The sequence below is a fragment of the Melanostigma gelatinosum genome, assembly GCF_949748355.1.
Source record: "Melanostigma gelatinosum genome assembly, chromosome: 3".
Lineage (NCBI taxonomy): Eukaryota > Metazoa > Chordata > Actinopteri > Perciformes > Zoarcidae > Melanostigma > Melanostigma gelatinosum.
This window is the reverse complement of record NC_136636.1, coordinates 15125304-15144596: the sequence shown is the minus strand read 5'-3', so window position 1 is coordinate 15144596 and position 19293 is coordinate 15125304. Positions and strand designations below refer to the sequence as shown.

General features: G+C 42.9%; 1 protein-coding gene across 1 annotated transcript in view; it reads left to right on the top strand.

The window, feature by feature from the left end:
• bsnb (bassoon (presynaptic cytomatrix protein) b) overlaps positions 1 to 4860 on the top strand; it is a gene marked incomplete at its 5' end in the record, with an annotated part of 53865 nt that extends 49005 nt beyond the window's left edge. The window contains 5 exons of the mRNA XM_079266163.1: positions 324 to 2418; positions 2801 to 3777; positions 4268 to 4382; positions 4468 to 4614; positions 4808 to 4860. Coding sequence (XP_079122289.1) covers positions 324 to 2418; positions 2801 to 3777; positions 4268 to 4382; positions 4468 to 4614; positions 4808 to 4848 — 3375 coding nt within the window. The 3' untranslated portion in view covers positions 4849 to 4860. The remainder of the gene's footprint in view (positions 1 to 323; positions 2419 to 2800; positions 3778 to 4267; positions 4383 to 4467; positions 4615 to 4807) is intronic.
• Between the last annotated feature and the right edge of the window lie 14433 nt (positions 4861 to 19293).

The following is a 19293-nucleotide window of genomic DNA, read 5'->3' as shown; positions in this document are numbered from 1 at the left end:
GACTTAAGTTTGTTAATCAGGCATACAATGAAAAATGTCACATAGTGTCTTTGGCTTCAGTGAAACAACATTTTAATTCATATAATGAAATCAAACCATGTTAGTTGAACTACTGATGGAGCTAACACCCCTGTAGTACATACGCTAATTAACCAAGTAGTCTGACAACATATCAGGCTGGAGAGCTTTTCACTTAGGTCTAGGGATGAAGAAATGTGCAGACCCTCTGTGTGTACCCAGTGTACAGTAATGAGTCTAATTTACATAAACACATTCTGTTTATAGCTCAGTGTTTGCTGATGTGTCTCTGCCTTTCCAAGCAGATGGCCTCCCTGCAGCAGCAGCAGAACTCTCTGATGAGGAAAATAAAGAGGACTCTCCCTAGCCCTCCTCCAGAGGAGACTCCGCTCCCCATTGTTACTCCAGCACAAATGTACAGCTCCCCTGGCATGCCCCAGAGGGTCCTACCCAGACCTGGCCAGGGAGTCACCAAGGCTGGCCTGCTGAGTGAACTGAAAGCTGTGGAACAAGAGTCGTCAAAGCTCCGTAAGCAGCAGGCTGAACTGGAGGAAGAAGAGAAAGAGATTGACGCCAAGCTACGTTACTTGGAGCTAGGCATCACCCAACGTAAGGAGACCATGGTGAAGGATAGGGAGAGGAGAGAGCTGGCTTACCTGAGATGTATGGGTGATGCTCGGGACTACATGTCGGACAGTGAGCTCAACAACCTCAGGATGGTAGCTGCAACAGGAACCTTTGATGGTAATGGTCTGCTGACAAGGCCCAGCACTGCACCATTGAGCCAATTCACCAATGATCTCAATGCAACCTCCCAGTATCCCTCAACCTCATCCTATATGTCCTATCCATATCCTCAAAGTCAGCCATCAACACAACAGCCAGGCTCTGCTTACCAACAGATAGGCTTCCAACCTCCTCAATACCCTTCATCCTCTGCACCGCAGCCAGGAACATTCCAGCCCCATCCCCCATCAGGCCCTGGCTACCAGAACCAGGGAACTTATTCCAATCGCATGTATGCCCAGCCTGCCTACCAGACAGACCTTGGCATGCAGCAGCCTGGTCACCAGGGCTTCCATCCTTCTGGTCAGCCAATGCCCAGCCAGACCCTTCCTTACCCCAGCCACAGCTCCTACCAACCTGTTCTCTCTTACCAGCCTCAAGCCGAGATCCTTACAGTCCATCAAAGACCACATCAAACTTCTTTGGCTGACCTTGAGCAAAAACTCCCCACCAACTATGAAGTCATCAGCAACCCAGCAGTGTCAGTGGCCACGTCAGCTCCAGATACCAACTTTGGCTCAGTCTACAGCAATGCATATGGACAGTACCGCCCCCCGGAGCCCGGCTTGATTCACTCTGGGGACAGCCCCCCATCTGCTTATGCTTCTGATGGACTCTACACCTCTAACCTGGAGCAGAATATTCCGAGGAACTATGTCATGATTGATGACATCAGTGAGTTGACAAAAGACAACACTAGCCAACCTACGGATGCTCTCGGCCATCCTGTGGGAGGGCGGTATCGCAATGAGAATGGCCCTGCATGTGGGAGTGCCTACGGTAGACCTGAAGATGAGCCCGTGGATGCTTATGGCAGACCTACTGGAACAACAGGTTACCAGAGTACAGTGGACAGTCGCACCAGCACCACAGTGAGTGGAGGCTCTTCCTATTACTATGATGATTATAAACACACATCAAGGAGCAGCTCCAGTAGCCACAAACTTGCACCCAAGAATCTTGCCCCTGCTGTAGTCTCCTCTAAACGTAGTAAGCACAGGAAGCAGGGAATGGAGCAGAAGATTTCTAAATTCTCCCCTATTGAGGAAGCACGCGATGTGGAGTCTGACCTTGCCTCTTACACAATGACAACATCAACAGGAGGCAGCTGTACAGTTGTGTCAAGATCCAAGAAGCTTCAGGATGATGCCACCTACGGGATTAAGAAGAATGCATACGACCAGCAGAAATATTACGGCACCAGTCGTGATGGTCTTGAGGAGGACGACCGCATGTACAGCTCTGGCAGGTCCAGGTCTACTGGATATGGTATGGACAAGATTTCTTCAAGAGACGCCACAGGACACAGAAGTAAATCCTACGAGAGGGATGCCATGGAGCGGTCTCAGAGAAGCAGCCGCAGTGGAAGACCTCCAATGCGCAGTCAGAATTCAGAAGAGGAGAGTCCAATCAGTCCTGTTGGGCAGCCTGTAGGCATGGAAAGTGGTTCCGGCATACCAGAAGCCCATGATGTGAGGAACCAGTATGGCTCCAGCCATTCGTTGCCAGATGTGCAGGACCATCACAAGAAGGACCTGCCTAGGAGTCATGTCTATAAACCAGATGACCCTTACCTCGTAGATGACATGCACTGTGCTGTTTCTGACAGTGAAGGTAACTGGTGCTGAATCATTTTTGGTGTGTGACATTTGTTCTTCCTACCTTTACCGTGTGCTGGAAAGGTACTGCATGCCAATTATGGAATTTTGAGAAGAGCGACATTACTTTGTTTGTCTTGTCTTTTACTATGGAATGTTTCCTGTGATGAATTAAGCCAATAATGACTTTTTTAATATTTCTTTTTGCACGCATGACTTTTAAATGTAAGATAATGTCCGTTCTTTTACGTTTTTTTCTGTTGGATTCCTCAAAAATGTGCATGGCTCTGGGATTTGGAGCATGTTTTCCCAGTTATTTTGAATGGCTTCAATCTGCATGCTACTCCTCTCACCACAAAAAAACAATTGACTGATAATGTTTGTTTTGGTTTTAAAAGCCTATCATTTGAGCCAAGAAGAGACTGATTGGTTTGAGAAGCCACGGGAGGCCCGTTCTGATCGCTCAAGACATCATGGAGTTCACTCATCCACAGGGAGGCGGAGTAAACACACCTACCATGATTATGACGAACCTCCAGAGGAATACTGTAACCAGGATGAGTACAACCAACAACGCCACCCCTCCTCCACAACATCACGGGATCACCGTCAACATGGCGGCAGCTCTGGCAGACACAGCTCTTCTCGCCACACCTCAGAGGATCCCAGGTCGACCCGTTCTTCCAGAACACACCCCAAAGACCCATCTGTTCGCTCTGATGGAAGAGGCTCCTCGTCTACACAAAGAAGGAGTGGTCCAGACTCCCGTTCTGCCCAGGGAAGCCCCCGAAACTCAGGCGACTTCTCTCGAGACGCAGCCTCTGGTCATCATCACGGCACAGGTGGACGGAGCCAGAGACCCCAAGGAGATCGCACAACATCTAGGAGGCAGGAGCCCTCTGCAGCAGGGCCTAAACCACAGCCGCAGCAGCCGCAGCCGCAGCCGCAGCAGCAGCCGCAGCAGCAGCAACCGCAGCAGCAGCAGCAACCGCAGCAGCAGCAGCAACCGCAGCAGCAACCGCAGCAGCAACCGCAGCAGCAACCGCAGCAGCAACCGCAGCAGCAGCAGCAGCAGCCGCAGCCCTCTCAGGGCCATGCTGGGCAACCACGGTCAGGTGGTCAGGGCCAGTCTGGGAGACATCCAGGCTCTGAACCACTTGATGGTACCCAGCAGGCCCAGCAGCAGCATCAGCAGAGTGCGCAACAGCAGCAGCAGCAACCTCTGCAGCACAGCCAAACCCCTCAAAGCAGCCAGCCTGCTGCAACCACAGCAGGAGCTGGAACGGCACAGCCCCAACCCAAATCTGGCCAAGCCCCACCACAGGGAAGACAGCCAGGAGTAGGGTCTGTAGCAGGGCCACCAGCTACCACTGCGGTGAGTAGACCTAAGCCTGTTTTACTAATACATTAACTGTTTCTATCTTCTGTTATTAAGGGTGTGCTACTTGATCACGAAACCTATATTGTGTTATTTTCCTAGTCAAATAATGCAAGAGGCTAGTTGTGATGTTAGAAAATAAGTTCAGTCATAAAATGGCACTGTGTCCTTTTTAACCTTCAAAAAACACTTTAAATGTCACAAACAGAAGCAACGGCTGTTGGTTTTTTTGCTTTGGGATTGTGTGAGAACAATCTGACTCACTCAAAAAAGACACTTCTAGTGGATAGTGAGCATTATGTAAACTAAACACGGATAGAAGTGGGAAAGAGAAAATTGCATCGAATAAAGAGCATAGAATAAGAAACTTTTTGATTAACTATAGTATAAATTTAACGATACAAGATTATATTTCAAATGGGATTACATTTAAAACATAGTCGAGATTAAATACATAGTAGCAATTTGTCTCTGTTCTGTTTGACAGGCAAAAATGGATGCTACACCTGCAGCAGCAGCAGCAACAGGAATGAAACCTACAACAGCAGCCCCAACAGCACCTCAACCTACCAAAATAGCTACACCTCCTCTTGCAGGCATTGGTCAGTTCCAACATTACCATAAACCACTCAGTAACCACAGGCAAACAACGACATATGTGATGGTTATGTTGTTTGTTGTTTGCAGGCTCCAAGGCTCCCCCTGTTGGGATCGGTAGTAAACCCGTAGGTATAGGCAGCGCCGCAGCAGGACAGCCACCTGCCGAAGGGGAAAATGTTCTCACTAAAATCCTGCAAGGAGGAGCAGCAGAGCAAGCGGGGAAACTGGGCGATGGTACAGTCATGAATAAATAAATGTTTAAGAAACTTAAATACAGCTTATCTTCAGGTCTTGCAAATGTTGACTCCACTGTGATTTAGCTTTAGTTTTAAAGCAAGAGTCTATTAATTCAGTGAGATACTGGAATTCCTTGAATGGGTTAGGTTGTTTTCTGATAATCGCCTCCTTCTCTTTGTCATTCTCGTAGCTTTGTCTGGCTTTGGGAAGAAGTTCACTTCATTATGGTGAACTGGAGAGAGGAGGGTAAGTGTATTCAAGTTGTTTTTAATGAAAGTTACAGGCATGTGCGACTCAAAATGTTTTAGTTTTTAATTCAGAAGGATGGGCTTATCAACATAAATTAGGAAATTCTTCCTTGCACTAAATAATGGGTGTTTGGGAAATGATCATGTTTATGCTTATTGCGTCACTTATTTATTTTGAATCAACGGTGCTTTTCTTTCAGGGTATGCAGAGTTGAAATGAGATGGATTGGTAGCTTTGTACTTGAAAAACCTATGAAACTGCAATAAATAAATTTCACTTGACAGAAGAAATAGAGGAGGAGAGATCCTGAGTGCATCAGTGAGTATCTCATTAGTATCTCATCATCATGTCTTTAGGATAGATATTGTGTCGCCTGCTCCACTAAGCAAGTGAAAACTATTTTAAAATGCAGTGTATGTTTATTCACTTTTGTGGCAATCCTGTTGTGTAAAACAAAAGCAGTAATGCACGAAGCTGTTAAACTATTAATTGCTGGTGATGTTTAGCGTTTTAGCGTGTTAGTTTTAGTTTTTTTTTAGCCAATCAAGTCTACAAACTGCGAAAACATAGAATGTTGTCATGCTTTGATTAATTTATTAAGTGTTTTATCAGCTGGATATTTACATATATTAGCATAGTCCGTATCTGTATAATGATAAGACTCAAGCGAAGGTATGGCTGATTAAAGTCTGTGACTGATCCGTTGTACCTTTCCCTTACCTCAAATTACTGGACAGAGCTGGAATCAAAGGATGCCTTGTCAGCTCTGAATTCCCCAGACATGGGCACCTGACTGAAGTGAATTAAATAAAGGTGATTGCTTCGTCAGCACAGTGTTACAAGACATGAGTAGAGGGCTGAAGAGGCCTGAGAGTAATGATGATTGTGGAGACGTCTGATGCCTCATTGGACCAATGGTATGTGACTAGAGTCATTCACATACATGTGTGTGTGTGCATGTATGTGCTCATGTAGGTGTGTTTCTGATGCTGGATTATGGGCTGATTGATTTTAGTTTTGTTGTTAGTTTTGCTTTGGTTGGCTTCAGCGCTTTATTTCACTGCTATGTCAGGTTAGGTTATTAAAGTCACACACACATTTGAACTGTCTGCTGTAGAAGTGTGAGGCCAAGACCAAGGGAGGTCGGCACTAGTGTGGTTTACCTTCTGACTCCGCACATGCCCAATAATCTGGGCCAAGCACACTGGGCTATAATTAGCCTGAGAAGGCTAACTGTGGCTTTGCTTTAATGTCACACGCAAAGACAAGAGCCCGTGCAGACACACAGAATCATGACTCATGGTTAGCATTACTCATTACATGGTAGAATGGGCTACCAAACTAATTCTGCTCAATGGAGCAGAACTGCAGAAGTGCAAATAAAGCCGATTTCAATGCACTTTATTTAGCGTCTGTCAAAACACATGCTGTGACTTGCACAGGATGAAGTTGTGGCTCATTTGAGTGAAGATCTATTCAGCTGGTATGATGTCTATGTTGACTTGAGTTAATATCAGTAGCTGTGTCAAGTCATATTTGTGTCTGTGGCTAGTCTCAGGATTCAGTGGGGGGGGGGGGGGGGATGTGGAGATAAACCAGCGTCAGTGCTGCTCTGAGCAGCAGGCCAGCCTGCTCAGCCCTGTGGATTACTAACGATACCGGCAGGGCTGTGATTGGCTGGAGTGTCACGGGAAGTAAAGGAAAATAGGCTGGCACATTGAAAACATGCAGAAATTATATATTATTATTTATTTTTTGTAAATAAAATGTTGTTGGTTGAAGCATTCATTTTTGTGGTTTGGAGAATTTCTTATTGTGCAATTAATTAATTTCTGTTGACATTCACATCTTCACTGTCTTTATTTCAGGAGGACATCAACGGTCAATAATGAGGATGTGGAGAAGCGGAGGAGAGAAGAGGAAGGGGAATTTGAGTCCTGATCCTCGTCCTTCTCCTAGAGAAAGCTTCCTGTGTTCTGTGTGACAGTAAAAGGCCCGCTCCGCTGGCTGAGGCACCTGGAAATTCAGTGTGTTAGGCCGCGCATGTCTCTTCTTTCAAACAGCTCAATAAGGGAAATCTCACATCGCCCTCTACAGGAATTCTAATGGAACACAACTCGTGTCTGAGGAGTGCACATCTGGCAAGGATATTGATTCTACATTGATGTCTTCGCAGCCTTTTCATGCAAAATACAGTGAAAAAAAGAATAAAATAGATTTTCATAGGTTTTCCTTGTATCAAAGATACTGATATCAGCCCACAATGACACCACATACCTGGAGTAGACAAGGTGTATCACGGCCATGACAACCAACTAGACAACTCCACTACGATCCTTGAATGCTTGGTTTCTCTGATCTCTACAGTACATTCCAGTATAGGGTATTTGACCCTTTATTTGAATGTGTTTTTATTTCTACTCTTTTTGTTTAGATGTCTACAGAATGCATTGTATAAATGTGGACATGAGAATGCACGCACAAATATTTGAAAAACTGAAAAAAGAAAGCCCATATTAATACTTTTTCACCACCTATGAGATGCCACTAGTCATCAGCTGTAGGTGTTTAGGGAAGAGAAGTACTACCAGTGTGCCCACAAGTGTGAGATTCACACAGATGAGAGGACCAAATGAAAGAGTGGCCACGGCTCTTAATTAGCCATTGCAAAGCCATCGTTGTAGTCCGCCTGGCTGACTACAACGCTCCGAGGCCGACTATGAAAAGGATGAAGCCTCAGACAGGATTTTATCCTTTTTATTGATTTGTCTCATCTTTTAGTTTCTTTTCATTTTTGCCTGATATTCACGGAATGGAAGAGCCTTATTCAGTACATGTTTTTACTTGTATACCTCATATGTTTTAAAATGTCCAAGTCATCATGCATTTCTTTTTACACAACTGTATACTATTGTATGTACATAAACAAACCAGAGATCTAATTATGTAAACTTGTAATTTGTGTATGTATGGAATCACTCTCCAGTGACTTTTTGTTGTTCTGTGTTTTTCTTTGGTAAAACTTTCTATTTTTCACTTTTTATCTGTTTTCTTGCATCAAATAATTTGCTTGTTGATTTTTTTAAAAGCAATAGCATGCAGAAAATGGTATATAGCACAATCGTATCAATGTTGTTTAAATCAGTGATGGGAAATATCAAACACTTCTGTCGATAAATAGCCGTAATACAATTTGTCAGAGGGTTTACAACTACAGTACCGTGTTCATACGTGCATGTTATGTGCAGATGCATAAGAGCATGCAGACTGGTACGAACACACTCACACAGACAGTCACACACCCACACAGACAGTCTCTCTCTCTCTCTCTCTCTCTAACTCCTGCACTCACACATACTTTACACATCACACACTTTGCACTCTTGTTACACTTCAGAGCCAAGGTTAATTGTGTTCTCCACCGAATAGAGACGTTAACCTCCTGCTGATTAAATTCACCAACAAGATGATCTCACTAACAAGCTGGGCCCACTGCCTATATTTGTGCAAAGTCACACACGCACACATACACATGCATACAGATAAAGGAGCGGATGAAAGCAATTATCAATTAAAATGTTCTATGCAATGACTCATTTTGAACCTGGAAGTGATTCTGCCTAAAACAGTTTGTTGTCATCACTGTATTCACAAGAAAACAACACAATGAGCTAAGAAAGTTAAAAAAATAAAAAAAGGTCATGAAAATGTTTTTACTTAGCAACTTGTCTGTACGAATTTGAATATTGAATATTGAACGAGAATTGTTTTTATTTTCGTGGCATGTTTTGACCCCTCACTCCCCACACGGGGACTTGTTGCCAAAGGGTAAACTGTGTAGACTGTCGGTTTTGAATGTCCACCATCATGTTGCTTTGAAGCATGGGTTTGCTTGGCTTTGTCTGGCTGTTTGTAAGCCTTCATTCAGTTTTTGTGCGTTTTGGCTGACCTGGGCTCCTCAGTGTTTGGCTTGCAGTGACTGTCCGTGCTGCTATAAACCTGTGATACAGATGGTCAGCACTTATCATTAATACTTGTCAATGTATATATTGGGTGTCAGTATAACCTGTGGGGTGAATGGAATGCTTCTATCGGATATTTCATTGTTGATTAAACCACTCAGCAGCCAAGATATTGGAAAGGTGCATGATTAGAGCTTATATTCTTTGAAGTTGTACCTGAGTAAAAAAAGGGGAAGGCATGATTTCACCGAGGTTTGCCTGACGAATGTTGACTTTCACAGGCCAATGTAGAGAATATTGATGAGTAAAATGTCCAGCCAGTCATTCACACATCAGGGCATGCCATTTTGAAAGCACAAGCCTGACTGGCAGCACTTTGCTGCCTGATGAACCGTATAAATACGGAGGTTGCGTAACAGTGCCTCCAACTTACCAGAGCGAGATCTATGTCAAAGCGAGTTGGAAATGCTATCTGGTCAAGATGAACTGCACGAGACAAAACAGCCTCCGATGCAGCTGTCCATTTGACAGAAAGGCAGAGAGAAACACATTCTTACATACAAATGTAAATACAAATTCATTCTTCTGTACAGCTTTTGAGTTCTGAGTACGGCTGTCATGTGCATCCCCATGCCGTATTTGCTGCCAACTTTTGTGTATAAAAAGAATATTTACCACCACAACAATGAGGATGATGGTGAAAGTAATGATGATGATGATGATTATTATTGCATAAGCATAATGTATGTGGCTGACTTGTATTGACTGTTTACAACAGTGGAACAAAACTTGTATTCAGAAGCATATCGTCTGTGTATAGTTTCTATACATATTGTGCTTGTAAAACAAGAAGAAAGAAACCTCCTCAGCAACTGCCGAGTGGAAAGCCTTTGTCAGAATATCAGGAGGTCTTCAATTGTGATGGATATGATCTGCAGGGGTATGAGGGAAAAGGGAAGCAAAGAAAATGAAACAAAAAATCTGGAAAATGTCATTCACTGTTGTAAGTGCAATGGGCAAAACGTCAGTCGTGTATCCATTGTGAAACCTTGTGTTCTATTCAGTGTATTCCTGTAAACAGAGTAAATTTTGGTGCATCATGTCAAGTAATGTGATTAATGAAAATATTGACCCTGGAATTTCCATACAGCGGGAAGAATAAAAAGAAAAGGAATATATTGTGGTTGTTGTCGTCAGTCTGTGTGTGTGTGTGTGTGTGTGTGTGTGTGTATGTGTGTGTGACCTATTTCCTTGCACTTTGTAAGATGAGTAGTAGACAGACAGGAAAGGGAGAGAGGGAGAGGGGACGACCTGCAGCACAGGGCTGTGGCGGGCCGTTGCGATAAGGACACAGCTTTGGTACACGGGGGGGGGGGGGGGGTGGAGCGGACCCCCCCCCCCCCCCTTGTGACTTGTGACTTGATGTCACATGAGGATTGTTCTTAAAATTGAAGTTGATATTGTTGTATTCAGGGTTGCTTGAGTGACAATAATGGCTGCCATCTCTCCTCTTTTGACTTATCAAAGATGTGTGCTTATATGTCTAGATCTGTATATTCCTCATGTCAATGTGATGCATATTGTTTTTTCTATCAGCAACGAATTAATTTACCACTTCTTTATGAAATTAACTTACATTACTGCTGACACAGCAGTGCAGCTCTGGTATCAATTCACCAGCAGACTGAACCCACACCTTGTCGTGACCCTATATTGTGTTTCAACGGTGCTACTCTGCTGTAACAAAGTTGAATGGGCCCCTAGATTACGATGAACCCATTCTACAGCTCCTCTCTCCCTCAGAGGAAAGCAGTAAAACAGTCACATCTGCAGATCTTGTCTGCCCTCATCTGGTGCAAAACTGGAAGCAGCCTTATATTTACCTCTGTCAAAAAAGAATTCAATTATTTTTTACATTTACTTAAAAAGTGCGTTGAAATAGTAAGTTTGAATGTTTACTGTCACATACTGTACTGTAGCCGTGCAGTTACAGTTATCAAAAGGATTCTTGATTTCATTGTGGAAGAAGTTAGTGTTGGTGGAAAGGTTCTGGCAAACATTATTAAGTCATGAATATTCAGGTTGTTTACGTCATTTAGTTTTGTGAGTCAATAATATTTGTATCAGCATTTTGTCTGAATGGCAAAGTGAGAAAATACCTCGAAATAATATAAACGTAAGAATTTGTATTATGCAAAACAGGATAACCCACTAATGTAAGTGCTACGTCCTTAATGCTAATCCTGAATTTGAAGTGGTCAATTATAATTGCATGGTCTGCATATTCAAAAACGCTAAGATTGGAAAAGCTTAATCTGAACTTTTACCCAATTTTGCAGCTAAAAGAAGGTCACTGGTTCCTTAATGGGGTCAGTGGCTGTACTATGATCTGATATGACTCATAAAAGCTTGACAGATCTCCACAGCCGGAGATATGAGCTCAATCTTGGAGAGGAAGATGTGTTTGTTGTAATTTAAAAGATCTAGACTCTTCTTTCTTTTTTTTACATGCGAGGTTGAACTGCGAGAAACCAAATGGAAAGTGAGAGAGTGATTGACCCAGCAGAGCCGTACCGTCACCTCTTGCACCAAAGACTTCTGCTCGCAGTTCTCAAATGAAGCAAGTGTGGACTTCATACAAGATATATTTGTTGATAAAGATGATTAAGACGTAGGTCCGCAAAGGTTAAAAAAACACTAAAATATCTCTATTAACTGATATGACTCATCAATGAGAGTGTTGTGAAGCCGTAAGTGCTCAGTCTTTGCTCTAACGAGGATGTATTGCTGGGCCCGGCAGCCAACTCTCCAGCACTGGTGTCGAACCTTTTTTTCCTTCAGGTGGCTCTAGTGGAGCGTATTTAACTTCACAGTGACATATAAAACTGCTGAGCGACCCTCATCGTAAACTGTTGGAGGTCACTTATTACTGAATAGACATTTTTCTGTTTGTGTTTTGTCGTTCGCAGCAGTGGTCTTATGGGCTGAGCCAGCTCTGTGCGATCTCCCACATCAGAGCAGGTGGCTGCTTGTATACAGCAGGTTGATTAATGGTTTGTCATTATTGTCCTCGGTTATAGGTCACTTCACCTATAGACGTCCTCTTATTAGAGGTCAGTAAACTATAATTGGGATGCTTGCGTTTATCCAGTTCCTGAAAGCCATGACAGGAGCATTCTTTCCACCAGCAATGACCTCAAAGGAACATTTTGTGACTCAACCTCAAGTGATGGGAAGTGTGACACAGAGGTTGAAGAACTGTGGAAGCAGAGAGTGACTCATTCTGCAAATAAATTATTAATTGTCATTGCTACAGCCATGAGTGCGCTCACACATTACCGTAATTGAGTCTTTTTCTTGGAATTAAGCTGATGGGAGAACTGGCTGCTCAGGTTTTCTTGGTTCCCCTGTCACTCTCTCAGTCTTAATCTGCTTGCTTGCCAGCCCCACGGACTGCATAATCAATACACAACACTTTCATATTGAAACAATCCTATTCCAGGCATTTATGCTTTTTAAAGGGTTTTCTTGTGGGCCATAGATGAATAATCTAAAATGGCATGTCTTAGAAAAAGACAAATAACTAGTTTCACTGATTTCCTTGTGAGCTTAATTAAGACATAGTCAACTGTATCCCTTGATGTAAGCTGATATTAAGGTATAACCTTGTATGTGCGCATGGGAGGGAAAGAAAGAAGGAGACTGTTTGTTTGTGTTCGGGACACAGAAATGCTGATGCCTCTCCTTTGGGCCCTGTCAAGCACACTTAGCGTCAGTGTTTACGATGCAAAATTGGAGAAAGTTCCCGTAATTCCAAGAGGCATGACGGCAGAGGAGAGCTGGAGGAAGACGAGAGCTGCGGGGGCATTGTTTTAGTTTTGAAAAAGCCTGCGGGTCTGGCTGTTCAAACACTTCTGAAGGACATACTCACCTCATGGTGAAGTCAGTGTATGATGTCATGACTTTAGATTCATGCTGTGACAGAAGTTCCTCTGCAGCTGCTCACTGGATCTGTGGTTACCCTCAAGCAAATCTGATTTAGTGTTGGCAGTCTGAACACTGGAGAGGAGTGGGTTCACTGTTTTATAAAAGACACACTCATGCGTCACTGCTTTACTTGTTGTGTTATTCTTTCAACTGTCTCATTTAAAACCAGGCTACCTGTCCCAGTTCTGTTTTGCTTTGACGTCAAACCAGATGAAATAGCTTCACAGTTTGGGAAATACTCTTATTTGCATTCTTGACGAGAGTTAGATGAGAACCAATCTGACGTCTGTACCGTAAATATAAAACTACCAGCTGGAGTCTTGTCATCCCAGTGATGTTGCCAAGCATCCAACCGAGACTCCAGGAAGTTACGGCACAGGGCCAACAAATAGTCCTGCATATACACCCTTCAAACCCCAATCATTCTTGTGCAGATTTAACAAATGACACATAACATGTTGACGGTTAGCTGTTTCCCTCTGTATCTAGTCCTTATGCTAAGCCTCTGGCTATAGCTCCATATTTAAGAGTGGTATCTTGCCATCTAATTCTTTGCAAGGAAGCTAGTCTCTCCATGTAGGGCGAGCTTTTATTTCATCTGCCCTTGCAAACTTGATCCACTTTCATACAGAAGGTGTTGGGGTAATTCTGTTTCTTCTGCTCAGCCAGTAAGAATTAAATGGATCAGCTGTGCAAGAGTAGTAAAGGGGAAGAAATTACAGAATGGATGACAGATGAAGAAGAACTCATATTCCAAGAGTTCAAGCTGTCAGGCAAGCAAATCCCTCCTCTTTTGCTGGGATTGGCCGACAACAATCCCGTCCTTTGGTATTATCCCATCCTCACTTATCCTACAGCGTTAAATGGGAATGGCTTGATAAACGTGGTATACAGTGTGGGAGGAAAGGCTGCCTGAGAGTCAAAATTAAGGACAGTAAAACCCAGGAAGCAGTGCAGCTAGCTCCACCTACAGTTTTTATGGAAGCCCATTTGTGCACTGTGATGAAACAAAATAATAATCATGTAATCCATTATAATGACAAACTATCAAAATAGTGATCTGAAAATAATTATTTTGCGTCTCAAAATAAATGTATTGATGTAGTATTTTGAAATAAAATATTTTATATCTCAAAAAATTTTGAGATGTTAACTCATTATTTAGAGATAATTTCTAATTATAATGACATGATTTTTTTTATCGAAATGGGTCACCACAGGTTTGACTATTCATCCAAGCCACACAGCTGATTTTGAATTCAGCGCGTCTACCTGAAAGTACCCAATCAGTGTTCCCCTGCACCTGTACACCTTTGGTGTATGATTGCAAACAAGAGCCACAAAAGAGACAACTAGACCTCGAATAAAAAAAAACTCAAACATCTTGAACTAATACGAGCGGACGCGGGCAATGATTACCGTTCAACACCGAGATGAAGTGAAATTCCGTGCAGGCGGCTCACTGCATCTCATCCGCCCATCCCATCCGGCCAGCTGCCACATGCAGTAGTGGTGATGCTGCTCTCTGGTGCGTGGAGGAGAGAGCGCGTGTCCGCTGCCCAATGACAGCGCAGGATGCTGAGAGAGGCTGCTCGAGTGAATGGAGGCGACAATATGCCGTCTAAAGCGGCGAAGGAGAGGAATTAACATCGATCAAGGTACATTCGCCTCTTTTATTTTACACCCACTCTATTCGCGTTTCATCATCGAAGCAAATGACACGTGCGTTTTTTTAGTTTTTTGAGCGTTTTTTGAGGGATTTTGCAGGAGAAAAAAGCACAAGCAATATGTGTATTCAAAAAAAAAAAACGTCAGGTGGTCGTTGATTGCATGGACACTACCAGACAGTGCTCACTTGATACATGATAATGTGCGTTTAAAGCCGTGTTGAAACGATAGAGCCGGGCCGTGTTTCAAAATAAAGGTTTCAGTCGGCTTCGCTGCAGCGGGTTTAACTATAGTATTGCATTGGTGTAGTCAGGTGCTCGACGCACACCACGCCGGAGCCATCGAAGATGTAGGCCCAATAAGATGTCAATTGGTCGACCGTGCATCCTATGCTGCATTAAATAGCCTCCTGTAGCCTGCACATCAGTCGGCAGACATTGGAATAAATATTAGAATTGAAAACAGAAACCCGTGTGTAATTAAGATACACGTTTCGAGGTTTTTTCCGTGCCTCTATTTGCATTCACAAGTCATTTCTAAGCAGAGCTGTCGTTGAACATTGGATTTTAGTGTACGGGTGAACAGGCCATTAGAAGTCGCACATAGGCCACATTTTGTCATCCATTCAACCATTGAAGTCAGTGGGAAGCAGTGGGGGGGGGGGGGTAGAATGCGTGAGTGGGCTGCATGTGATGTGTTGCACTCGCTCAAGTAGCACTGCACCCTCACTGGACAGGCTGGCACTTCTTTTCTTTATTTTCAACCCATTGTAAAGGCTATATGTAGAAAACAATGCCCATTGTATGCCCTAGACATGTGCTCTGGCCTCAAAAGCATGTTCTCTGTCACAGAACCCTGGTTTAGTAGTCTTATTCATATTTGTTAGAGGATAGGAACAAAATGTCTGCATGCCAGCTTTCAAAATGTCATGATCGCCTTTCTAGAAATAGGGTCTCCCTGACCCCACGGACTCGGCATCGCCTGTGCTGAAATCTTTCTGTCAGGACATCTGTATCCTCCTTGCTGTTAATGCACCACTGCTCTCTGAATTGCCAGTGATCATTTCTTCATGGCCTGTACTGGCATTTGCTGTCCTACTGAAATTGCTCACTAATACCTGAGCAGTGTGAGTATGATGCCTGGTCAGAAATGAAAGTAGGACATCGGCCATGAGTTTTAAAAAACGGAATATCTAAGTAATAATAAGCAGCAGTAATGCTTTATGCACCATTACTCTATTTATCATGGATATCCGTTGTAAAGTTAACTGTTGAGCGGGGGTGGGGTGGAGGATTGTAATTGGCCTTCTCAGCTGGCATCCCTTGTGGTGCTCCAGTATTATCAGCTTCTGCAATAAGATGATACCCTCTTATTGCACTTTGGTCTTTTCCCTCTGCCTGGCATACTGAGAACTGTGCTGTGGTGCTGTGTGTGTGTGTGCGAGATGCCAACTGCACTAGTACTGATGCAATTAGTCAAGTAATTCATTACTCAATTGAGAAAATTGCTGAAACTGTTTTAAAGTCATTTATCCAACAAAAACACAAACTATTTGTTTTGGGTTTTGCTGTTTTTTCACTCTGTTAAAATCTGCTAAAATCAGTCATTGTATGGACTAAATGATGAATTGTTTTAATACTCATCAGACAGCCCTACACTGGATAATTTAACTTCTTTGATCAAACCAATTCAGCATTCCCATTCCACTGCAAATATCAAAGCTCCAGGAAATGAATCTGTCAAATCTTGGATTGTGGCACATCCATGTGATTAGAGTGTGTATGTATGCTGTGTGGACAGAAAACAGAAACACCTGAACAAAGGCAAGACAACAGCAGTTAAGTGAATATGTTTGATGCTTGTTGTTTATTTCTAAGGTGGAAGCCATATATTGTTGAGCATTTCTTTCAAGCGGGAACATTGCTCATCAACATAATGCAGTTTTACTCGGTTTAGCATACGTCATCATCATGATTACTTAAAAATAAATTTTTCTGGCATACAGTATGTGCCTTATATTAAAATGCTGACAGTTGAAATTGGCAGGAAACGAGGAGCGAGGGGCACGACATGCAACAAAGATGGAGCTGGAATTAAAAGCGTGAAAGTTGTGGTCGCATGCTCACATCCCAGATCACTGGCCCACCAGCACCGGCACAGTTGGCATGATATTTTAAACTTTTCCCCACATCACATTACATGGTTTTCTTGTAATTCACAATTACAAAGGCAGCTACATAAATGAATCAGAGCTGAAGTTGAATACCACAGCTGTCAGCGTTAATAAGAGGGTTTTCAAGGGCAGATAAGTGAAATTAAAGAGGTACAACAACAACAACAGTGGTGACATTGATCAAGTCTAAAAATGATACCAACACATGAACACAGAAAAGCTTCGTTAAAGGGAATAGATCCTAACAAACACTGACTGATAGATGCTTCACAGGATGCTGTGCTTTATGCTGCAAACGGGCCTAAAAATGAGATGAGTCATCTAAACTGACAACGATTCTAGATTATTAGAAGACCTTTATGTTGTTTTGTCTGTTCTGGTCATTGCTGAATGCAGTTTTCTTTTCTCCTAAAACATTGACCAACCAGACTTCACAGACCTGATGTAGCAAGCTGGCCACTGTAGATAAGAGCTGCATATTTAAAGGAATTTAATTTGCCAGTGTCTCTCAGAGGAACTAAAGACAAACAAACAAGTTGTTTTACACAGTTTTTAGGCTTTGACTGTAAAATCGTAACACATTCTCTGCCCAAGACTTAAAACAAACTCTGGGTGATTTGCTCTGCCATTTTATATTCATACTTTCCCATCCAGCCAGACACCGTTTACTTAATATTACTAACACAGACGACAGTGTCCTGTCTGACCTCCGCTGCCAGGCTGCAGTGATTGCCCCCTGGCAAAATATTTCCGCACAGATGATGCTTCAGTGAGTGCAACTGAGTGTTCCTGTCATCCAAAGTCTCACCGGATTTTATACACATAGGAGACCTGTTGACACATGCTTTTTTACGTGCCATGAATTGTCATTTCGTCCGTCCCTCAAAAGGAAAAGAAAAGAATATACATGAAGTTAAAAACAGCTCCCATGAAGCAGGCTGTGGCGTCACATCGGCACTGCTGCAACACACACACACACACACACACACACCATCTACATTTGGCCACGATTTTTTGGAAACTTCTGCAGCCGTTATGTCAGAAGACCTTATCTCGGTTAGCCCAGGCATAGTCACCATGGCAACTGGGTCTGATCAGCAAGTGTCACCTGAGGAGAGACAGTAACGGAGTTCACTTTTGATGGAAGAGTCACATTTATTTTGTCCCACAGACGCTCCAATGTTCATCACCAGACCGCCTGTAATACTAATAACCTCCGTCAGCGTCTTTGTCTCTAACATTTGTTGTTTAACTGCTTTTCTGTATTTTCCCTAAAAAAACATCCACCATAATGTAACAATGGCACTGTCGCGGTGCGTCACCTCAAGCTTGCACATATTACAGACTGTGGTATGTCTCGTGCTTTGTCGAAGCTTGAGGTGGCATGAAGAGGCATAACCGTTATTACAACATTAAAAATGAAGCCTCCCATATAATTGTCTCCTCATTAGCCAGCAGGCTCTAGAATCTTTTGAGTTATGCTAATTTAATTAAAGTTGTGGCTGGAAAGTCTGTACAGTGCATTTGAATTGCATAACATCATTGGTTATAAAATCATTGGAAGTCCCTTGTCTATTTTAATGAGAAAGTTGTATGCGTTCATGAGGCAATGCAATGCTGCAGAGGACTACTTTATGTCATATGCCATGGGCCTAATTATGTTAGCTGTCTTTTATAATTGATGTTCATTGCGTGGAGTTGGGGACATTGGAATGGTTGCGTTGTTTGGCTCAACACAGGAGGTGCATGTCGGTGTACTCGGGTGCTCTTTGTAGCATAGCTGTTGTGTTTCTGTGCATTTCTGAAATGTTGATATTCTTTCACTTTGGTTCAGTTTCCAACACTTATTACAGTAACAAACGCTGTATCCAAACATCACTGTGTTCTTTACAGAACATATGAAAAGAGCTGATCAAGCAGGGAGCCACGGAGTCAAACATCATACTCACATAAACCGCTGGTTCAGTCTTCACAGTATTACTGGATGCATTTATAGACACTAATAACCACCTGATACCTTTGAAGGGAATGAACTGTAGAAAGAACACAACCATCTCGTGCATTTCGTCTTGTCACTTCGTAGGTATCATTATTTATCATTTCATTTGCTGTTATAAAACAATTGGCCGTCATGTATTAGAACAGATATAATCATGTGTCCTGTGTTTATTATTTAGCTGTGGTTAAAATGCTGTCTTTCCTGACTGAAGTAGAAGTGTTGATTGGATGTAAATAAATGTTATCTAGGAGAAATAGGAGCCACATAAAATGTGACAATTTTATGCTGACGTTGACTAAAACAGTCTTAAAGCAAATATAAATATGTATTCCTTCAACCGTATAGCATCTCAGGCCGAATCAGTTTGTTTTACTCGACACAGTATCTAAGGGAATTGTACTGTGTCGTTATTTAAAGTGAATGTGTTTATTGCTTTGCCTTTTTATCTGACACACAAACAGGTGTTAGCCATCTAACAGGTGCTTCTCTCCCGTTTCCTCAGATCTGACTTTGATGTGTTCCCACCATTAAGGAAAGAAGTAAGTCACCCATGTGCAGTTCAGAGGGTCACAACAGTCCCACTTCAGCGCGCCTCTGTTAAGGACCCCTCCGGTGGCTACACCGCCCATTCACAGGAC